The following is a 23807-nucleotide window of genomic DNA, read 5'->3' on the forward strand; positions in this document are numbered from 1 at the left end:
TGAGGCACAAGGGCAGTTTGGCTGGACAGCAGAGTATCTGAAGAGGAAGAATAATAGACAGTAAGCCTGCAAAGTGGGCAGGAGCCAGATTGTGACCAATAGGAGAGTTACTTCCTTTTTTTTTTTTTCCACTAGGGCATTTAGGATATGCTGGAGTTTATTGAGCAGGAGTGATGTGGTCAGGTTTGTGCTTTTGCCATATCGCTTTATGGAGGCTGGTTTGGTTTAGGGTAAAGACCTGAGTCAGGGAGACCAATGAGGAATCCCCTGGGTCTTAAAAAAAACTTGTGATTTTCTTAGTGTCAATAAATATTTCCTTTATCCACGCAGATCAGCAACGTCTTTTTTAACCTTAGTAGGCCTTCTTCAGGCATCTAGGTGGCACAATGGATAGAGCACTAGACCTGGAGTCAGGAGGACTTGAATTCAAATCTGGCTCAGCCACTTAATAGCTGTGTGACCTTGGGCAAGTCACTTACTCTCTGCCTCAGTTTCTCCAACTTTAAATGGTGATCATAACAGCACCTGCCTCCAAGGGAGGTTGTGAAGATTAACTGAGACTGATGGTAAAACATTTAGCATGCTGCCTGGCGCACAGTAGGTGTTTAATAAATGCTGGCCTTCCTTTTGTTCCCTTCTTGAGTTGCTGTGTCCATTCCCCTTGGGTCTATGATTCTGGTGATAAACCTCTGAACCTTACCACACTGCTCTGCACATGATAGCCATCCAATGGGGCTGTCCCAGGAGCCTTTCTACCTGTCAGAGGACTTTGGAGGAGGTGGGGAAAATGTCATTTTTTTACTTTTCTCAACTCTGAGAGCTTGTGAATTTATGTAGGGGGTCAAGGGGAAGAAACAACAAGAAGGAGGGAGCATTGGTATTAAGGAAAGGGATTCTTATTAACAAAATGAAAATGTCCAAACGATAAATCACCTTTCCTTTCTACCCGCCCCCCGCCATTTCTTAGGTTCTTTAAAGTCTATAAAGCAACTCACAAGAACTTTGTAAAGTGTTGTAAATATTCTTATCTCCCAAATATGTTTTGCATGACTGTACACGAATAATCTATATCTAATTGCTTGCCGTATCAGGGAGGAGGGTGGAAAGGGAGGGAGGGAGAGAATTTGGAACGCAACATTTTTAAAAACAAAAGTTAAAAATTGTTTTTATGTGTAATTTGAGAAGATTATATAAAGATTTTCATATTAAAAATATTCTTATCCCCATCTTACAGATGAGGAGACAGATTCAGAGAGATTCTGATTTGTCCAAGGCTACAGTTTGTAAGCACTGGAGGCAGGATTTCTAAGAGTAGGATCTGTGTTCTTTGTACTCTATCCTGCTTCCTCCCCACTCCCACCCCCAGTTTTTTTCTGGGACAAGGAGGCAAAGCTCTTCCTGTCTCTAGTCTACAGGTAAGAGTAGTATAATAGAAAGAGCCCGGAGCCTGCAGTCTAGGGAGCTTCATTCAAATCCCACCCATTTACCAAACAAAGAATCAAAAAGAAAAGGGGGGTAAGGAAGCAGTTCAGCAAAAATAGCCTATACATCAACCAGATTTAATGTATGCATTGTTCCACACCCATAGTTTCCCATCTCTGAAAAGAAGAGAGAGGTTGGTCATCATTGTTATTATCATTCAATTTGTCTTGGTTCTTTCCGTTGACACTGTTGTTGTCATAGTGCATGTTGTTTTCCCAGTTCTGCTAACTTTGCCATGTATCAGTTCATATAAATCTTCCTATGCTTCTCTGAATCCTTCGTACTTAACCACTTCTTTTGAAGCAATGATCTTCTACTCCGTTCACATACCACAATTTTATGGACAAGGAGGCTAAACCTTTCTTCTTCCTAGGGAATCTTAGGTAGAGTGGAGCAGTAAAAAGAGGTCTGGGTTTGCTGTCAGGAGAGCTGAATTCAAATCCTACCCTATTCCCCTCCCTGTGTGATCTCACCCTATCTAGAGCTTAATTTCCTCAGCTGGACCATGAAAGGGGTTAGGCAAGATGATCTCTAAGATATCTTTGAACTCTCAGGCTATGATCTTATCATCTCTGACATCATTACTATTTTATTTCCAAGAAAGTAGTTTGTCTCTTGGCTCTAGGTAGGATCCTGCCTGGTAGAGAGAGACTTCCTATAAGGAAAGTCATGCTTCTCTGAATTCTTCATAATTATCATTTATTGTAGTGCTGTAATATTCTATTACATTTGTATACCATGGTTTGTTTAGCCATTTCCCAATTGATGGACATCCATCTGTCTTGTTTCTAGTTATTTAATATTACAAAAAAGCATTCCTCACAGTATATTGTGTGCGTAGGACTTTTCTTAATATATTTGACCTCCATGGGAAATGTGACTAGCAGTGGCATCTCTGGGTCAAAAGGTGTGGGCATCTTTTGTTTACTTTCTTTACATCATTCCAGATTGCTTTCTCGAGTGGTTGGCCCAATTTACAGCTCCACCAACAATGTATTAGTATGCCTGAGATGGGGACTTTTCAACAATATCGAAAAGAGAATTATTATTCAAGTACAGATTGGATTAGACATTTTCTGAGGTCTCTTCCTATCTGAGATTTGATTTGGCTCATGTTCTGGGCCAAAAAAATGAAAAGAAAAAGCAAATTATCATTAGAGAGGGCTCACAAAGTCAGGATCACAGAAAGTTTTTACAGCAAGAGAGGCAAGTCATGATTACAATTGAGGATCTCTCATTTTATTGGTGCAGACCATCCCTACCAAAGCAGATTGAGGCTTCTCTGAGACTTGGTAGCCAGTTTGCAGGAGTTATTGTTGTTCAGTCATGTCCAATACTTTGTGACCCCACTTGTTTTTTTGTTTTTGTTGGTGTTTTTTTTTTTTTGGCAAGGATGCTGGAGTGGTTTGCCATTTCCTTCTCCATTTCATTTAACAGATGAGGAAACTGAGGCTAAAGGGGTTAAGTGACTGGCCCAGGGTCACACAGCTAGTAAGTGTTCAAGGCCAGATTTGAACTCAGGAAGCTGAGTCTTCCTGACTTCAGGCCCAGCACTCTATCCGCTATGGCGCCACCTAGCTGCGGGAGTGACTGTGGCCTAAAAATTCATCCACCTGTCCTCAGGTTGGTGGTGAGCTGATCCAAGCCTTAAGACTGGTGCGTGGGTCCATCGCCAGGCCTGTGCTCTAAACCTTTCTCGCATGGTGTGGACCTGCCAAAGCTCATCATCTTCTGGCAGTCTCTGAGGACCTCAAGGCCCTTGAGTCAACTTCAGACTGAATGAGGCATTAGAATAATAATGCATTATTGCTAGCATTTATATATGCTATCTCATTTGGTACTATTATTATTAATTATTCCCATTTTACAGATGAGGAAACTGAGGCTAGGAGAGATTAAGGGTCACACCACTAGTAAGTATCTGAGGCATAATTTGAACTCAGCTCTTCTTAACTCTAAACCTAGTCCTCTATCCACTGTGCCACCTATCTGCCCGAAGGAGAGCTTTAGCAACATTAATAATAATAGCTGAGGGGCAGCTAGGTGGCTCAGTGAGTAGAGCACCAGCCCTGGAGTCAGGAGGACCTGAGTTCAAATCGGGCCTCAGATACTTGACACACTCACCAGCTGTGTGACCTTGGGCAAGTCACTTAACCCCAATTGTCCTGCCTTCCCTCCTCCAAAATAATAATAATAACAATAATAATAATAATAGCTGACCTTTAAAAAAGCACTTGCTGTCTATCCAATCTCTTTATAGCTGATCCTCAGGCATACCCATTTTACACACAGGGAAACTGAGGTTCACTGAGGAAAGTGATTTGCCTGAGCCCTCGCGGATTTGAAGTGGGAATTTTAGGGCTCTCCTCATAGGAAATACAGGAAGGTAGGCTCTAATGTATGAGAATGGAGAAGCACAGAACCTGTTTCAGTAAGAGAGGGGTGGTGAGATAGGGGAGGATTGAGGGCCAAAAGGGCTTCTTGGCAGAAAGTTTGGGAACCACTCTTGCTAAAAATGGAAGTTTCCAGATTTAGGCAAGACAAATTGTCTCCAAGCAGGCCCTGTTCTTCAGAATTAGCGTGGACCTGGTGACCATCTGGGAAAAGGGAGGGTTATTATGCTCAGGACTTAACTGATCTGAAAAATTCCATCCGTCTTACCCCCTCCTCCTTCTCTTTTCAGTGGAAAGCACTTGGGAGAACTTCAGTTTATAAAACAAACTCTGGCCTTGTCATGGTTTGACCCTGGAAGAAAAATGAGCATCCTCTTTTTGGTAACCTAAAAATGCCTCTGAGTTGGTTTTCATCCAGGCAGATTCTGAAGACTGGATGGATTCCTGGTTCATTCGTGGAATTGAGATTTAAGCTTCAGAGAGAGTTATTGAGGGAACCAGTTTGTTAAGCCTGTGTTGGACCCTTGAGGCAGCCCAAATGTCAGTTGCATTGAGTACCTGATTTTATAAAAATGGAGACATGCTAAGACAAGATCTTTAGCATGAGTGTCCTCAGTAAAAGATCTGTCCATTCTGTGTTACCCTAGGATGCTGAACTTGGCATGAGCGATCCTGTATGCCTGCAATTCACTCCTTGACCCATACCTTCTTTTTATAAAATTTTTTTATTTTTAGTTTACAACACTCAGTTCCACAAGTTTTGGGGTTCCAAATTTTCTCTCCCTCCCTCCCCACCAAGACGACATGTAATCCAATGTAGGTTCTACATATACCTTCACATCTAACTTATTTTCATAATAGTCCAGTTGTAAAGAAGAATTATAACCAATGGAATGAATCATGAGAAAGACCTGTACCTTCTTAAAGTCTCCGGTTTCCTTCCAGGCCTAACTCACAAACCACTTGCTATGCAGGAAGCTTTCCCTCATTCCTCTCTCCTGCCTCAACTAAGTATGTTTTTATTTGTTTGCCTGTTGTTTCTGCCAGGAGAATGTAAGCTCCTTGAGGGCAAGGGCTGTCTCACTTTTATATCTGTATCAAATGTGCCCAATGGCCCAGTGTCCAGTGCATTGTCTTGTACATTGTAGGTGTTTACTAAATGCTTGTTGGATTGAATCTAAAGTAGGGATGATAATATTGCCTACTCACCAAAGTAGCAGCGTCCTAGACTGAGAGCTGGGAGAGACTGTAAAGACCATCTAGACCAGCTTTCTTTTTTACAGATGAGGAAAATGAAGCCCAGTGAAGCGACTTCCTTGCCTAAGATCACATAGGTAGCAAGTATCAGACCTGGGTTTTAAACCCAGGTCCTCTGACTCCTCCACTATCCATGATTTTTCTAATACAGCAGACTTCCCCCCCACCCCCACCCCGGTGTGATGATCAAGTGTGTTTGAGAAAGGAAACATGTTTTGTAAACTTGAAAGTGCTGGATGTTTTTCGGTGGAAAGGAGGGGATTGGCTTCATCAGTTTCTAAGATCCCTTCCAGCTCTGAATCCTGTGAAGTGGGCGCCAACTGGCCAACAGAGACCCTGCCCTGGTTCCAGACTGCCTTCTGGCTTGGATGAAGGAGCTCACCAGGCAGCCTGGCACTGGGTCCCCCTCCCTGCCTTCCCACCACCCCCATTCATTCCATGCCCTTCTGAAGTGTCTCTGGGTTTACTTCTAGGACATAGCTTTCTCCTAAGGCTTTGCCTCAAGATCCAGATAGAATTTCTCATGAGACCAAAGTGAGAAAAAGGTAGAGGAGTCAGGTTGATACAGAAGAACATCCTTGGGACAGGGGATGGAGGCTCCCAAGAGCCTCAAGTGCCCAAGACTGGTATGCAGGGTGAAGCCCCAGACTTGGGTTCTAATCCGCCTCTACTGCTCACCAGCTGAGTGACCTTGAGTGCTGCTTTACTCCCCCTTCAAAATAAGGAGGAAGGACTGGATTATTTTAACAGGAGTGGGGAACCTGCAGCCTAGAGGCCTTCTAGGTCCTTGGATTCGGCCTTTTGACTGAGTCCAAGTTTTACAGAACAAATCCCCTTAATAAAAGGATTTGTTCTGTGAAGTTTGGATTCAGTCAGAGGGCCACCCTTGAGGACCTAGAGGGCCTCGAGGCTGCAGGTTCCCCACCCCTGGTCTAGAAGGCCCCTTCTATTCTCAGTCTGTGCTTCTAGGAGAGGCTCACAGAAGAGGGCAGCCCAATTTAGATGTCTTTGACCAAGGATTTCCTGGTCGGAAAATCTGATGCATTAACTTCTCCTTCCCCTTAATTACCCCAAAGGTCTTGAATATTAAATTACTTTCCTTAAAGTCTTGAACGCCCAAGCAAATGAATTGACCGGCTGGAAACGCCCAATCCAATATACCTTGCCTATCAACAACTCTGTTTTGGAAGGATCAGGGTCTTTTTCATCTCTCTGTGGTGTGGCCAGAAGAATTGGCTTCAAGGCCCGGCTCTGCTCTTTATTAGCCATAGGACGGGGCAGGTAACTTCATCTCTCAGAGTCTGTGAAATGGGGTTAATGCCACTCATGCTACCCCATTGTGTGGGGTTGCTTCAGGGATCAAACGTGAGAATGGATATGAAGTGGCCTGGAAAGTAGAAAATGCTAATGGAAGATGAAGATCAAATCGCTGTTAGTGGTTAGAGGCTCAGCCTGGGAATTGGTAAGACTGAAGCACAGATCTTCCCTATGATACCTACTGACTGTGGGACCCTAGACAAGATACTTAATGTCTCAGGTACACAATTCTCTCAAGACTGACTCTCTGTGTCTGTCTCTCTCTTTCTCTTCATCTCTCTCTCTCTCTCCTCTCTTCTCCTCTTCCTCTTCCTCTTTCTCCCTCTCCCCCACCCCTCTTTCTGTCTCCCTTCTTTCCCTCCTCTCTCTTTCTCTCCTACTCTTTCTCTTCTCTCTCTCCTTCCCTCCTCCTCTCAATATATGTGTGTGAACAACTTCTCTGCAAGAGAATATATATATGTGTAAATGTGTGTTTGTGAACTTGTGTGTTTGTGTGTGTGTGTGTGTGTGTGTGTGTGTGTATGTGTGTGTGTATGGGGGACAGAGCAAGACAGAGAGAGGAAGGGAGGCAGAGGGAGAGAGGAAAAGTGGGGGGAGTGAGGGAGGAGAGAGGAGAAGAGAGAGGCTAGGAGAGACAGGGAGGGAGAAAGGAGAGAGAGCAGAGAAATCATGAAACTTGCTTTAGTAGAGGGAGTTTCTTCATCAGGGAGTTCCCTGTGTCAGTGCAATTACAAATCCTATCCCTATTATCATTATTATTATTTCCTTTATCTCACTTTGTTCGATGAAAATCAAATAGAAATGATCACAGAACAAATCATTAGGCTACTAATATTTTTATATATTTAACATTCTGTAAACTATACCACAAGTACATGTATTTTTATAGCCAAATAAAAATGCTGAGATGTAAGCTCATCTCTCTGTAGGGCCTCTGAAAGCATCCTTGGGACAACTGTATTAGCAGACAGGATGGCCAGGGTGATATGCGTCTCATCCTAGCTGATCCCTTAAAGCTGCTATTTCTTCTGCTGGGTCTCTGTATTTTGGAAAGCTTTTTGTTCTGTGTAGCTTGGAGATTATGAGCATTTGGTATGACGACATCTATTAAATGTTGTTCACGTGGTTTTTTTTCCCCTGGTGATTGTTGGCAACAGTTTGCTCTGAGATAATGCACTAGTGAGGCCTGGCAGCTTATCGTTTGAGATCTGCGGACAGTCTGTTTTGAAGTCTGTATTTGTGATATGTCAGAACTGAGGCTGAATTTGAACTTGAATGTTCCTGATTCCAGGTCTCCCTGGCATCACCTAGCTGCCACCAACATGCCATAGACATAGTGACTCCTAGAATTTGTCAGACATGAAACCACTGAAAGTTACCTTCCTCCTCTCTTCTTTGCAGAGATGGGGTGTGGAATATTACATAAACTATCAAGCTTAGTTGACATATTCATTGATTTTTGTTAAACCTTTTTTCCTCTTTCTGTTTTCTTTATCACAAGGGATAGCTCAGCAGGTGAGGGATGGGAGACACATGTTTAGAAATGAAGATAATGTAAAAATAGAAGATGCCAATAAGACTAAAAAACCCTTTCGTTCTTGGCTTCCTATTAGTAAATAAGTCAGAGATGGAGAAGGGTCATTGAACTGGAAACCAGAAAGTCCAAGGACTAGTCACTTCACTACCTAGCTATGTGACCTCGCACAAAGTGACCTCTGTTATCTGAGCCACCTCTTTCAAATGAAAAGGTCAGAGCAGATGATTTTTTCTTTTTTTTAAATTAATTTATTTTTAGTTCAGTTCCACAAGCTTTTAAGTTTGTGGACATTTTCTCTGACATTTTCTCCCCTTCCCCCTCCCCGAAAAGGCATGCAATCTGATATAGGCTTTACATTACTCATGTTGCAAAGAAGAATTATAACCAATGGGATGAACCACAAGAAAGAAGAAACATGCAAAATAGATAATTTTTATTATGTTAAATTGAAATGTTTTTGTATAAAAAAGGCCAAATGCAACAAAGATTAGCAGGGAAGCAGAAAATTGGGAGAAAATCTTTACAACTAGTATCTCTGATAAAAGCCTCATCTCTAAAATATACAGGGAACCAAGCCAAATTTATAGGAATACAAGTCATTCCCCAATTGAGAAATGGTCAAAGAATATGAACAGGCAGTTTTCAGAGGAAGAAATTAAAGATATCTATAGGCATATGAAAAAATGCTCAAAATCACTACTGATTAGAGAAATGCAAATCAAAACAACTCTTAGATACCACATCTGTCCTGTCAGATTGGCTAAAATGACAAAACAGGAAAATGATAAATGCTGGAGAGGATGTGGGAAAATTGGAACATTGTTACAGTGCTGGTGGAGTTGTGAATTGATCCAGCCATTCTGGAGAGCAATTTGGAACTGTGCCCAAAGGGCTATAAAAATGTTCATACCCTTTGACCCAGTAATACCACTTCTAGGGTTGTATCCCAAAGAGATCACACAAGTGGGAAAAGGACCCATATGTACAAAAATATTTATAACTCTTTTTGTGGTAGTGAGGAGTTGGAAATCAAGGGGATGCCCTTCAATTGGGGAATGGCTGAACAAGTTGTGGTATATGAAGGTAATGGAATACTATTGTGCTAGAAGAAATGGGGATGATACGGACTTCATAATAACCTGGAAAAACCTACACGATATAATGCTGAGTGAGAGGAGCAGAACCAGGAGAACATTATACACAACCACAGATATATGGATTCTGTGATGACTAACCCTTATAGACTTCACTCTTCTCAGCAATACAAGGTGCAAAGATGACTCCAAAGGACTCATGATGGAAAGAGCTAGCTACATCCAGAGAAAGATCTATGGAGTCTGAATGCAGATTGAGGCACACTTTACGCTTGCCTTTTTTCTTCCCTTTGTTTTTTTTTTCTCTTTTGTTTTTGTTTTTGGGGTTTTTTTTTGTTCTGTTTTTTCTTTCTCATGATTCATTCCATTGGTCATAATTCTTCTTTACAACTTGACTGTTGTGTAAATAAGTTCAATGTGATTTATATGTAGAAGATATATCAGATTCCATGCCATCTTGGGGAGGGATGGGGGAAGGGGGGGAAAGAAAATCCGGAACTCAAAAGTATATAGAACCGAGTGTTGTAAACTAAAAATAAAAAATCTCCAAAAAAAAAAGAAAGAAAGAAGAAACAAAACAAAACAAAAAAGAGAGAGAGCAAATGATATAGCACAGATGAATTTTAAGGGCCCTCTCAGCTCTAATAGGCTATATTCCAAGATCTCTCCCAACTCTGACATTTGGTATCTTAAGTCCCTCCCAGCTCTGCCATTCTAGGGTTTTTTTTAAAGTGCATTTATTTATTTTTACACATATTTACAATATAACCCTCATCATAAAAATGCCTAATTCTGCAAAGTAAATTCCCATATCGACCATGGCCGAAAACGTGTCTCACTTGACACCTTGATGTCATCACCTTTCTGGCTGGCGGCGAGGGGCGGCATGTTCCATCTTCAGTCTCCTGGACTGATGATTTATCATTGCATTGCTCAGAGCTCTAAAATCTTTTAAAGTTGCTTGTCTCCATAATGATGTCATTGTATAAATGTCCTCTTAATTCTGTTCCCTTCACTCTACATTAGATCATAGAGATCCTCCTCATTTTCTCTGAAGCTATTTCATCATTTATTCTGGCACAGGAGTATTCCTTTACATTTATATGACGTCATTTGTTAAGCTTTTCCCCAATGGGGAAGGGCCAACCCCTTAGATTCCAATTTTTGGTTTCCGTGAGATCTGACATTCTATATTCTAAGGTCCTCCCCAGTTCTGACATTCTTTGTTCCAGTATCTCCCCGAGCTCTGATATTCTGTGTCTTAAGCTTCCCTCCTCCTCTAACCTTCTGCATTTTAAGGTCCCTTGTAGCCATGATATGATGTCATCCATCCTTTTTTTTTTTTTTAATTACAGATCAGTCATTTCTTCCCCACTCATAATGTCAAATACTTGTGTGGCTCTGTCTGCTCAGCAGGGTCAGACAACTGCTTTCTCTGATTGACAGAGTATGAATATCTTGGCCTCTTTGCTTGGCCCATGGGTCATCCATGGGGAATGAGACCTTCTAAATGCAGGTGTTTTGCCTTACAAAACTATTGGCTTAATTTGCCTTTTCTCCCTGCCACCCTCTACTCAGAGGGATCCCCCTCCCCATTCAGTTGCATTCTGACTCACTAGTCGCATATTTTCTGAGGTCCCTGTCCCCACCCCCTCCCACATACTGGTTGAAAGGTCCCTCATTGTTTCTCTGAAACAGAATCCTCCATGCCTGTGACCTGTGATGTGTCTAGATGTGATCTGAACCTCGCCATGAAATGGTCCTGGCCTCCACTAGGCATTCATTCTAAGTCCCCGCTTTCCATGGACCTGGGACTTAGGGACAAAAGTGTTTGTGGGTTGAAGCTTGGCAGGTCTCAGGCCCCTGTGAATTCCTCCTTTGTATGAATGTAGAGCAGCCTATTTCTTTCCAACCCAATACAAGGGGTATCATTCCCAATTATGCAGCCTGGCAGGCAGAGGTGTGTTTAATAGAACAGTTAAGAAGTCTCTTTGTTATGGGAGCTGATAGCATTGCCAGACACCTAGCCCTGTGCTCATCTCCAGGATGCTCAGATGTTTCAGAAACTTCAGTTTCCAGTGTCAGGAACAAATCTGATATACAACAGAAAAAGAACTGAACTAAGAGGAAGGAAACTCTGGGTCCCAGTCTATGCTGTGACCATTCAGTCTGGTACAATGGGAAGAACTCTGGATTGGAAGCCAGAGGACCTGAATTTGAATCTTAAATCTGTCACTACCTGTGTAACTTTTGCCAAGTTGCTTCTTTTCCTCCCTGGGACTGTAAAATGAGGGGGCTGGTCTTGGTGACCTTAAAGATCTCCTTCAGCTCTAAATCTGTAGTCTTAATCCACTCCATGTCTCTGGGTCTCAGTTTCTTCATCTGTAAAATTAGGTATTTGCATTGATAACTTTATGCTCCTTTATAAATCTAAACCTATGGTCTTACAGTCCTATGAAAGTATTTTTCATGTTCTGATCTTTCATTTTCTCATATGTAAAATGAGAGAGACAGAGACAGAGAGATAGAACAGAGACAGAAAGAGACAGAGACAGAGACGAGAGAGAGAGTGAGTATTGGATTTGGAAAATCTAGCTTACTGCTATGTTATAGGTTCACCCTATGCTTCAGTTTCCTTGTCTGTCAATTTCCCAAGACTTCCCCACTGGAGACAGTCTTTCTTTTCTCATGAGCTTTTCTTAGCTCCTCTCCATTGTTCTCTGTTCCAAGGGCCAGCTTTAGACACAGTAGAAGATTTTAGGTTTGGATCCAGACTCTGTGCTGAATGTGTTGCTTGGGCACAGCCCCAGGCCTGCATTTTCTCACCACTAGGAAAGCTTTTGCTGTTCTCAGTGTTTCCAGGATATATTAATGCAGGGCAAGGTTGCAAAAATCCAGTAAAGGTGGGGGACTGGAGCACCCAAGGAGGCAAACATTAACCGCTTCCTCTGCTGCATTTCCATCCTGGGGGATGTCATACTGGGGAATGTTCACAGCCTCTGTCTTGCCACTCAGGATTCTGGTTCCTAGCCCTTGGATGGGGTGAGAATGGGGTTTGCATTTATTCTGGGCACTTGGCCCAGGGTGTTTTATGATTCATATTTGCATACAGTTAAAGGATTTGCATGTTGGGATCTCTAGGTGAGCCTGACCCATTGTTCTCTTAGGGCCCCTTAACCACCTGTGCCAATGATCACTGCATCCCCAGTCACTGTACTCCCCTCAGCCCTGCCCCATGCCAGCCTTTCCTGCTGCATTGTGTGTCTGCTCCATCTGAGATGATGCTGCAAGACTACCGGGCAAAGAAGAGCCTCTTAATATACTTTCAAACATTTAAGATGGAGATCCTCACCCCTTGACCAAGACACCTGGTTCTGTGTGCTTTGTTGCAGGTGAATCTTGAACCCAAGACTTTAGCATGAAGGGCTGTTGGCAGGTGTCTCCTGAATCCCTTATGGTGACATCTGGTAGGTACCAGGCGTTGTTGGGTAACATCTTGCACTTTGAGTGAGTCACAGAGTGTCAGTAGGGAGAAATGTTCATTTTTTGCCTATTAATATCCCTAATACTTAACACAATGCCCAGAATATAGTAAGGGGAAAGGAAATAAGCGTTTATTAAACACCTACTGTATGCCAGGCACTGTGCTGAGCATTTTACTGATTTTTTATTTGATCCTTATAACAACCTGGGAGATAAATGTTATTATGATCCTTATATTACGGTTAAGGAAACTGAGACAGACAGAGGTTAAGTGGCTTAACCATGGTCAAACAGCTAGTAAGTGTTTGAGGCTGGATTTGAACCCAGGTCTTCCCAATTCCATATCCAGTGCTCTGTACACTATGGTGTCACATCATGCTTAATAAATAAATGTTTATCAATTAATTGGTTTGTAGGATCATAGATGCAGAGCTGGAAGGGACCTGAGACTAAGGGATGTGACCATCTAGTCCAGCCTCTTTATTTTATAGGGGAGGAGAATGAGGCCCAGATAGGTCTTAAGAACATGTTGTGGAGCTGAAATTTGAACTCAGGTCGCCTGGTTGCAAAGCCAGGCCTTGTCTTACTATCACACACTGCCTCCCACAAGTCTATGATGATGATGAGAGCTGAGGTAGTGGGAGATGGTGAAACCAGAGCCTGCCTGAGAGTCAGGAAGACCTGAGTTCAAATCCACCCTCTGAACATATACAGGCCATGCGGCCTTGGACAAGTCACTCTTAGTGAGCCAGGGAACTCTTAAAGATGATATGGAGAGGCGGAGCCAAGATGGTAAAGTAAAAACAGGGACTCACTTGAGCTCCTCCCCAAACCTCTCCAAATACCTTTAAATAATGACTCTAAACAAATCCTAGAGTGGCAGAACCCACAAAAAAGATGGAGTGAAATGATTTTCCAACCCAAGATTATTTAGAAGACTGGCAGGAAAGGTCTATCACACCAAGGTGAGACAGGAGCACAGACTGAGCCCAGCAAACCTGGAGTAGGCCCCAGGGCCACTGAGTCGGTGGCAACAGTGGCAGTTTCCAGACCTCTAAGCCCGCAGGCAGGAATGGGATCAGACAATGGGTCAGAAGATTTACAGGGGTCCTTTGCTGGTGCCAGGGGCAGGACTCTTTCTCATTGCCTGTACTTGGATCTGGCTCATAGTCCTGGGTCTTAGCCCCAGGTTCAATGAGGAGCACTAGCACAGCAGAGTTTGTGGCCCCAGGGGCCCTCGTCATGGTTCCAGGATTGAAAAAAGTACTTGTGGTCACTTACAAATCATGGCAGTACAGGAGACTAGTGAACACACCTCTCCATAGATCATACCACCTTGGAAGAACCAAAAACTTACAGATCCTCAGAATTACCTCTGAAAACAGCTGCACAAAAAACCTGAAGCTTGGGACAGTGCTCCTTCCACTTGGGAAGTAGAGCCTCACTTTAGCATAGAGTTAAAAGTCAAGAAATAGGTTGGAAAATGAGCCAACAACATGAAAAAATTCTGACCATAGAAAGTTACTGTGATGATAAGGAAGATCAAAACATGCAACCAAGAATCATCTACCCAGCAAAACTGAATATAATCCTTCGGGGGGGGAATGGATATTCAATTAAATAGAGGACTTTCAAGCATTCCTGATGAAAAAACCAGAGCTGAATAGAAAATTTGACTTTAAAATACAAGAAGCAAAAGGAGCAGAAAAAGGTAAACAGGAAAGAGAAATCAGAAGGGATTCGATAAGGTTAAACCATTTCTATTCCTACATGGGAAAATGATATTTATAACTCCTAAAGCTTTCTTATTATTAGGGCAGTTAGAAGGAGTATACGTAGACAGAAAGCAGAGGTGTGAGTTGAATGTGATGGTATGATTATCTAAAAAAATAAAATTAAGGTGTGAGAAGGAAGAATATACTGGGGGAAGGGGAAAGAGAGAGGTAGAATGAGTTATATGACATAAAAGAGGCCTGAAAGAGATTTTACAGTGAAGGAGAAAATGGGGGAAGTGGGGAAGGGAGCACATGGACCTTACTCTCATCTGAATTGGCTCAAAGAGGGAATAATATACACACTTAGTTAGATGTAGAACTCTATCTTATCATACAGGAAAGTAGGAAGGGAAGGGGATAAGAGAAGGTGGAGGGTGGTAGGGGGAGCTGATAGAAGGGAGGGCAGATTGGGGGAAGTAAAAGTCTGAAGCAAAACACTTTTGAGAATGGACAAGGTAAAAGGAGAAAAAGAGAAGGATGAACAGGAGGAAAATAGGATTGAGGGAAATACATAGTTGGTAATCATTGTGAAAAAAAAATTTTACAGTGAGTTTCTCTGTATGTTTCAAACATATAGAAAACTGAGTCAAATTTATAGAAATAAGAGCCATTCCTCAGTTGAAAATGGTCAAAGGATATGACGAGGCAGTTTTCAGACACAGTAATCAAAGCTATCTACAATCATATAAAAAAATGCTCTAAATGACTATTGATGAGAGAAAAGCAAATTAAAACAACTCCTCACACTTACCAGATTGGCTAATATGACAGAAAAGAAAAATGACAAATGTTGGAGGGGATGTGGTAAAATTAAAACAGTAATGTACTATTGGTGAAGTTATACTGATCAACCACTCTGGAGAGCAATTTGGAACTATGCCCAAAGGGCTATAAAACTATGCATACCCCCAGCATATGCTAGGTCTGTATCCCATAGGGATAAAAAGCAAAAAGGAAAAGGACCTCTGTGTACAAAAATATTTCAAGCAACTCTTTTAGTGGTGGCAAAGAATTGGAAATTGAGGGGAATGTCCATCAATTGGGCAATGGCTGAACAAGTGGTGGTATATTGTTGTGATGGAATACTATTGTGCTTTAAGAAATGATGAACGGTATGCTCTCAGAAAAACCTAGAAAGACTTACATGAACTGATACAAAGTGAAATGAGCAGAACCAGGAGAACAGTGTACATAGTAACAGCATTATTGTATGATGGTCTACTATGAATAACTTAACTATTCTCAGCAGTACAATGATCGAAGACAAATCTGTCAGGCTTATGATGAAAAGTGCTGTCCATCCGCAAAGAAAGAACTGGTAGAACCTGAATGCAGATCAAAGATACTTTTTTCCTTACTTTCTTTATTTTTCTTGGATTTTTTTTTGGTCCGTGTTTTCTTTCACAGAATGACTTACATGGAAATGTGTTTTGCATGACTACCCTATGTCAAATCTCTTGCCTTCTTAGTAGGGTGGGGAAGGGGAAGGAGAAGGAGGGAGAGAATTTGGAAATGAAAATTTGAAAAAAAAAGAATGTTAAAATTATTTTTACATATAACTGGGGAAAAATAAAATATTAAGTAGGATTTTTTTAAAAGACAATTATGTTAGTGGGTAGGTTTAGATATCCAATAATAGAGAGAGTTTCTTAACCAACAGTTCCCTAAACCAATGATATCATAGCTCTGTTCCCCTCTTGCCTCCAAAAGCTGATGTGTGTATTGTTCATTAAGGTTTGCAAAAGGTTTTGTATCCATTCTCTCATTTGAACCACAGTCCTATGAGGTAAGTATTATCCCCATTTTAGAGATAAAGAAACAAGCCTAAAAGAAATGGAATTGCCCAAGGTCATATAGCCAGCAATCATTTTGTTGTTCAGTCACTCTTTGTGACCCCATTTGGGGTTTTCTTGGCAAAGACACCATAATGGTATGCTATTTCTTTCTTCCCTGTTTGCCTCAGTTTTCTCATCTGTAAAATGAGCTAGAAAAGGGAATGGCCAAACACTCCAGTCTCTTTACCAAGAAAACCCCAAATGGGCTCACAAAGAGTTAGACATGACTGGAAAATGACTAAACAGCAACAATAATGAGAGGATGGACTAGATAGCCTCTGGGGTCCCTTCCAGCACTATAGATACAGGATCCCGTGCTCCTGAGATTTCTTAGAACAAGTCATCCTGCTAGGCTGGAGTACAATCCTTTCCAACAGTCTCTTAGAATCCTTCGTTGTCTTCTCCCAGTTCAGCTTGTCAGTGCACCTCCTCTGAGAAGCTTTCCCTGATTTCTTTATTTGTTGGTTCTCCTTTCTCTCCCCCTTTCCTCTCTGGGAACCCCCCCCCCCCATAGAAACCCCTTGAGGGCAAGGACTGATTTTCCTTTTGTCTGTGCATCCCTAGCATTTCTAAATCAATCTATGAATCAACCAACACTTACTAAGAGCCTACTATAGGCTGGGCACTGTGGAAGACCCAGAAGATACAAAGGTAAATGGTCTCTGATTTCGCACACATAGTAGGTGCTTAATAAATGCCTTTTTGGATTAGACTAAATTTTTCAGCCATCCATCAGCAAGCATTTATTAAGCCTAACTATTTTTGCCAGACACCATGGTAAGCAAAGTCTCTTCCCTCAAGGAGTACCCATTCTATTTGGGCAATGATGGGTATCTAGTAGGTGGGAGAGCTGTTGATATTTTTTCCACTTTATTTATGTATTTGTTTTTATAGTTTTCAACATTCACTTTTATAGGATTTTGAGTTCTAAAATTTTTCCCCCTCCCTTTCCTACTCCCTTCTCAAGACAGTATGCAATCTGACATAGGCTGTACATGTACAGATATTAAACATATTTCTGCATTAGTCATGTTGTGAAAGAAGAATCAGGACAAAGGGGGAAAAACCACAAGAAAGGAAAAAAAGAGAAAATAGTATGCTTTGGTCTACATTCAGACTCCATAGTTCTCTCTGGAAGTAGATAACATTTTCCATCAAGAGTCTTTTGGAAATGTCATAGATCATTGCACTGCTCAGAAGAGCTAAGTCTATCAAAGTTGGTCGTCGCGCAGTGTTGCTGTTACTGTGTACAATGTTCTCTTGATTCTGCTCCCCTCACTCAGCATCAGTTCAGTAAGTCTCTCCAGGTTTTTTTTGAAATCTGCTCATCATTTTTTATAGCATAACAGTATTTCATTACATTCATTTACCGCAACTTGTTCAGTCATTCCCCAATTGATGGCATCATCTCAATTTCTAGTTCTTGGCCACCACAAAAAGAGCCACTCTAAATATTTTTGTGCATATGGGTCCTTTTCCCTTTTTTAGAGAGCTGTTGATATTAACAAACTTGAGTCTGTCCAGAGGAGGATGACTGGAATTGTTACAGGATCAGGAAACATTCTAGAGTAAATGGTGTGTTTTAATGTGGAAAAGTCATGATAACAGCTCTTCAAATATTCAAAGACAATCACAGGAAGAGAGGTTGGACTTCTCCTTGGCTCCAGAGGGTCAAATTAGGACCAGTGAATGAATGTTGTGGAGAATCATCCCCCTGTCTACACTAGACTGGTGCCGTAGAAAGATCAATTGAAGGGACTGGAGATTTTCAGCCAGGAGAAGAAAAGACTTAGGAGAGGAAAGGATAATTGTCTTCTAGCATTTGAAAGGCTGTCACTTAGAAAGGGAAGGAAGGGAATAAACATTTATTAGGCACCTACTTTATGCAAGGCACTGCCCTAAGTATTTCGTAAATATTATCCCCTTCCCTGAAGAGAGAACAGATTTTCTTTTTGGCACCCAGAAGACAGAACAATGATAGGAAGTTGTAGAGAAAGAGGTTAGGCTTGAGAAACTTCTTGCCAATCAGAGGTATACAAAATGATGATGATCATGATGGCGAACAACAAAAATGATTATCATTATCAATAATAATGAACATTATTGTCAATAATAATAAATAGTTATGATTATCAATAATAATAACCCTTGACACTTTAAGGTTTGCCAAGTGCTTTACAAATGTCATTTCATTCGGTCCTCACAACAGCCCCGTGACTATCATTATCCCCATTTTGCAGATGAGGAAACTGAGGCTGATATAGGTTTAAGTTCCTTGCCCATGGTCAAGTGCTAGAATGAAGCAGAGTTAGAGAAGGCTTCCTGTAGAGGTGAGACTTAAAGGAAGCCAGGGAAGACAATAGACCGAGATGAGGAGTAAAAACATTCCAGGCATGAGGGAGAACCAACATATGATAAGTATTTAATAAATGCTTGTTGACTGACTCACCAGTCACGTTGCCTCTCTAGGCTTAATTTACTCATCTGCAAAATGAAGGGGTTAGAGTAGATGGCCCTTCTGGCTCCAAGTCCACGGTCTTATAGTCTTAGGACTATGTAGTCTCATGAGGAAGAGGTCAGAGGAGAGCCAAGTGATGGCCACCACCATTAATGGATCTGCCATGCTTGGCTTCAAATTGCCTGCCTCACCCCCGTGGAGACTACCTGAGATTAACCCAAGAGGATGATGGTACCACCATTAATGGATCTGCCATGCTTGGCTTCAAATCGCCTGCCTCACCCCCGTGGACACTACCTGAGATTAACCCAAGAGGATGATGGCCACCACCATTAATGGATCTGCCATGCTTGGCTTCAGATTGCCTGCCTCACCCCCGTGGAGATGACCTGAGATTAACCCAAGAGGATGATGGCCACCACCATTAATGGATCTGCCATGCTTGGCTTCAAATCACCTGCCTCACCCCCATGGAGACGACCTGAGATTAACCCAAGAGGATGATGGCCACCACCAGTAATGGATCGGCCATGCTTGGCTTCAAATTGCCTGCCTCACCCCCGTGGACACTACCTGAGATTAACCCAAGCCCATCAAATATCATGATACTTTGCCAAGTCCATTTCCTCTGACCTCTGGAAGGGAAAGATTTAGTTTTGGGGTGGAGGCAGGATGATAAGTGAGGCTTTTGAAAGGTGACTCAAATCAGCATCTCAACCACCTGGTATGTGACCAGGCAGAGACCTGGGAGCTGCATTTCCTACCAGTCGCTTGTTATAATAATCATGATGATACTCTCCGTGGGTCGTCCTCTGATGCCTCGTGGGGTTTGCGAGTGCACCTGGCTATTTGGAGGCCCTGCCGTCAGAGCCTGCACTTGGACCAAGCTGGGGAGGCTTCCCCTGCATGTCCATGACCTAAGAAGTTGCCACAGAGACTCTGAGAGGTTCAACACCACCAGGATGCTTCAAGCCAGAGCAGCAAGCAAAGATGATTTAATAACATTTGTGTCATACATTCTATTTGACCGAGTGCATAATGTGCATGTTCTTCTTTGAACTTACTGTGACTTAAGTGATTCAGGGAGCCTTACTTAATGAGCGCTCCGTGCCTCAGTCTCCCCATCTATAAAATGGGGATAATAGCCCCTGCTTCCCAGGGTTCTCCTGAGGCAGGACCAAGTGAGGTGATATACACAGTCTTAAAGTGACAGATAGAATCTATGTCTGTGAGAGATAAGATATATATATATCTGTCAGATATAGGATATATATCTGATATATACCCTATTACAAATAATAGAACCATAGTATTAGAACTGGGCGGGGGGAAGCCTTAGAGATCATTGAGTTCAGTCCTCTCATTTTACGGGTGAGGAAACTGAGGCACAAAATTGTTAAGTAACTGACCCAAGTAGTAAGTAGCAAAACCAGTAATTGAACCCATCCTCTCCCTCCCAATCTCACTACCATATTACCTCTCAATAAATTTTAGTTATTATTCTTTTCCCCATAGAAGTGGGAGGAAGGGTTGACCTGATCTCACTTGTATAGAGATCTTTCCATGAGAAAATGCTACCAGTACAAATCAACCCAGTCAGTCAACAAGCTTTTATTAAGCACTTAGCCTATGTCAGGCCCTGTGCTAAGTGTTGTGAATAGAAATAGAGACAGAATCTGTGATTTCTTTGGTGTAAGGAGCTAATAGTGAGGACCTTCTGCCAGTAAAGGTCGGTACCTTCCCTGCATCTTGGAGTGAGGTTCTTAACCTGGGCTCCATAGACCCCTTGATTTCAGGGAGGCTGTGACCTTGGGTGAGAAAAAAAATTACATCCAGATCTCAACAAAATTGATTTCCTTCATATTCCTATTTTATTTTATGCATTTAAAAACATGATTCTGAGAAGAGGACCATAGGTATCACCAGATACTGTGAAAGAGGTCCAGGATGCCCACAAAAATGGTGGAGAAGCCTATCTTAGAGAGCTGCCAAGTGCAGCTCTCTAAGAGATTCAGTGATTGGTCCACAGTTACACAGCCAAATATGAGACAAAAGTGGCATTTGAACCCTGGTGTTCCTGGCTTCCCCAACAAAGAAAAAGTGAAAACGTTCCCTGCCCACATGGAACTTACATGTACAGGAACATGCGTACACAAGATACACAGAGATAGACAGAAGGTGACCTTAGAGAGGAACAGCCCAGAAACTCTTCTAAAGCACATGGTCTTAGGGTGCCAGAGGCACCCAAAAGTTACATGAACTATGAGTTTGAACCCATTCTTCCCAGAGGACCAGTATGTACAAGGGAAGAATGAGTTCCCATAGGGGGAGCAGGGTAATGTTATCAGCACTGCCTAACACAGTGCCCACTGACAGAGAAAGAGACAGGGAAGAAGGAGAGAGAGAGAGAGAAAGAGAGAGTTCTAGCTATGTGTGTATATATATATATTTACATACACATATATGTATATTATGCATACATATAGAGATCTAGCTGTGCATGTGTGTGCATGTACGCGTGTACAGAGAGAGAGAGTAACCTTAGAGGGAAACACCTGGGAGGACCAGGAAAAGCTTTCTACAGAAGTTTTGATAAGATCTATTTTTGCACTCAGGGAGCTTATAGTCTAACGAGGAAAGAATGAAATCTATACTCAGATACATTTAATACAAATTAGAATATGATAAAGGTATGAGAAGAATATAAAGTACTTTGGAATCTGAATTAATTTTCCTCTTCCCCATCTGTACCTTCCTTTCAGATCTTTTGGTGACAGTATCCCAGAAGAGAAGTTCAGGATTTGGTTGGAGGATGCTTGATGTGATCTTTTGAGAGCTGACCTCGCAGGTTCTTTTGCCTTACTTAATAGACAGATACACCGGCCGGCTTCTACTGAACTGTTCAGTGTTTGTGGCAATGATGGCCCAGTCCAAGGCCAACGGCTCTCACTATGCCCTGACTGCCATCGGACTAGGGATGCTGGTGCTGGGGATCATCATGGCAGTGTGGAATCTGGTCCCCGGATTTAGCCACTCAGACAAACCGTCAGCGCATGGGAATAGCAGCAACCCCACTGGAGGGATCCTCAAGAGCAAGACATTCTCTGTAGCCTATGTGCTGGTGGGTGCTGGGGTCATGCTTCTGCTCCTTTCCATCTGCTTGAGTATCCGGGACAAGAGGAAACAAAGGCAAGGGGAGGAGGAGATCGCCAGAATCCAGCAGAATGCGGCTGTTGGAGCTCAGTCCCAGGAAGAAGACAGGTGAGGCAGTGAGCAATAAACCTTTACAAAGGAGTATCCCTTTCCAGCTGCACGTTTGGCTGATATTTGGGGGGAAGGAAGGGGAAAGAGTTCATATTAATACACAAAGTTTTACTGATGAATTTATCATTGAGTGTGCCATTGGACACATTGCTGTTCCCTTATGTTCCCTTACAATACTGAGAGTCCAATGCTAATATTTGTCACCTCCATTTCTCTGTAGGCCTTGGTGGCCTGAGCTAATTAGATGCCTTGTGTTTGGTATATTACAGCCAAGAGGAGGAGGAGGAGTCCCACTCAAGATATTATGTCCCCAGCTACGAAGAAGTCATGAACACCAACTACTCAGAGGTGAGAGAATTGGACCAAAACCCTGGGATGACCGTGTCCCTCCCCTCGTACGAGTCCCTGACAGGGCTGGATGAGACAACTCCCACCACAGCCCGGGCTGACCTGGAGACCCACCCACCAGACAGACAGAACTCCAGGCTGGCAAAACGCCTGAAGCCCCTGAAAGTCCGAAGGATTAAGTCAGAAAAGCTTCACTTGAAGGATTTTCGAATTAACCTGCCAGAAGGGAACCTGCCTCCTCCCACAATAGAACCTTTGACTCCTCCCCCACAGTATGACGAGGTCCCCGAAAAAGCCGCACCTGACACCCGGCAGCCAAACTGAGTTCCAGATGACCTGGGGCAGTGCTGGTTTGGACTCTGTTTTGCCAAGAGACTCCAAATGAGCTGGAATGGCTCAGAGTTTTAAAACTGATGGACCCCATATATATATGACTCTGTGTGTGTGTGTGTGTGTGTGTGTGTGTGTGTGTATCATATTAACTTTGGTGGGAAGGGAGGGCAGAGAGCAAGGAGGGGGATCAGGAGTACTAAGCCAGATTGACATTCCACAAAAACTTACATAGCAGAGAGGTCTGAAGGAAAGGCACATCTTAGACATCTCTACTTTTCATTTTAAGTTAAGAGCGCCTGTTATGTATCTTCAGTAGCGTCCCTTCTACAGTCCTGAGTTGTTAGCAAGAATTACTCCTCTTTCCATCTAGGAAAGGAAAAATATTTTTATTTTTTATTTTTTTTTGTCTTTCAGTGTTTGTGTTTTCCTTTTCTCATTAGAAATATGGTTTTTTTTTTGTTGGTTTGTTTCAACAAGAAAAAGACGATGTCTCTGCCTTCACAAGCAATTTGAAACATTAGCAAGACCATGTAAGAGATTGTTGTCACCAGGTTGACGGAGCAGCAACACAGAAATGGGTTGGGGGCCTGGAACCCAGTGGCTGGTGTTGGAAAGCCCACGAAGCTCTCAATTCTTTGAGGGCCAAAGGTCTACAAGGCTTTCCATAGTGGACAGGTGCTGGTTTCCTTTCTCTTGTACCATTTGGAAAACAAATATCATTACCAAAAGTGTATACAAGATGTCTGATGTTCTAAAAAGGTTTCTTCTAAAAATTGTGCAGCCAAGTTTTTTTTTAATAATAAAAAATCATTTTGTATGTAGTACATCTGTGTCCTAAACTACTCAACCAAGTGAGCTTGTAGTACAGAGGGAAGGACATTCGTTTGGACTCAGAGGCCCCGGGTTCGAATCCTTGCTCTGCCACTTAGCTACCACATCATATAACATCTCTTGGCCTCATTTTTGTCATCTGGAAAATGAAGGGGTTGTATTAATGTTCAATATTAAGTTTTCATATATACATTTTTTATCAGATCTATGATTTTATAGGGGTAGAGAACTCCCAAGGAAGACCCCAAACCCAACTAGTTCAAGTGGGCACCTTCTTTGCGTCTCATAAGTCCTACAGGTGCCTGAGGACACGGAGAGGCTTTTAATTGGCCAGGGTCACAGAGCTATTATGTGTCAGAGGTGAGACTTGAACCCAGGTCTTTGTGACGCTGAGGCCAGC

General features: G+C 42.4%; 1 protein-coding gene across 1 annotated transcript in view; it reads left to right on the forward strand.

Moving 5' to 3' along the window:
• The window catches only part of TMEM51 (transmembrane protein 51), a 70090-nt gene extending 46692 nt beyond the window's left edge, over positions 1 to 23398 (forward strand). The window contains exons 2-4 of the mRNA XM_036746080.1: positions 12473 to 12547; positions 21394 to 21892; positions 22165 to 23398. Coding sequence (XP_036601975.1) covers positions 21549 to 21892; positions 22165 to 22567 — 747 coding nt within the window. The 5' untranslated portion in view covers positions 12473 to 12547; positions 21394 to 21548 and the 3' untranslated portion in view covers positions 22568 to 23398. The remainder of the gene's footprint in view (positions 1 to 12472; positions 12548 to 21393; positions 21893 to 22164) is intronic.
• Positions 23399 to 23807: the final 409 nt, after the last annotated feature.

Source organism: Trichosurus vulpecula, chromosome 2, assembly GCF_011100635.1.
Source record: "Trichosurus vulpecula isolate mTriVul1 chromosome 2, mTriVul1.pri, whole genome shotgun sequence".
Classification (NCBI taxonomy): domain Eukaryota; kingdom Metazoa; phylum Chordata; class Mammalia; order Diprotodontia; family Phalangeridae; genus Trichosurus; species Trichosurus vulpecula.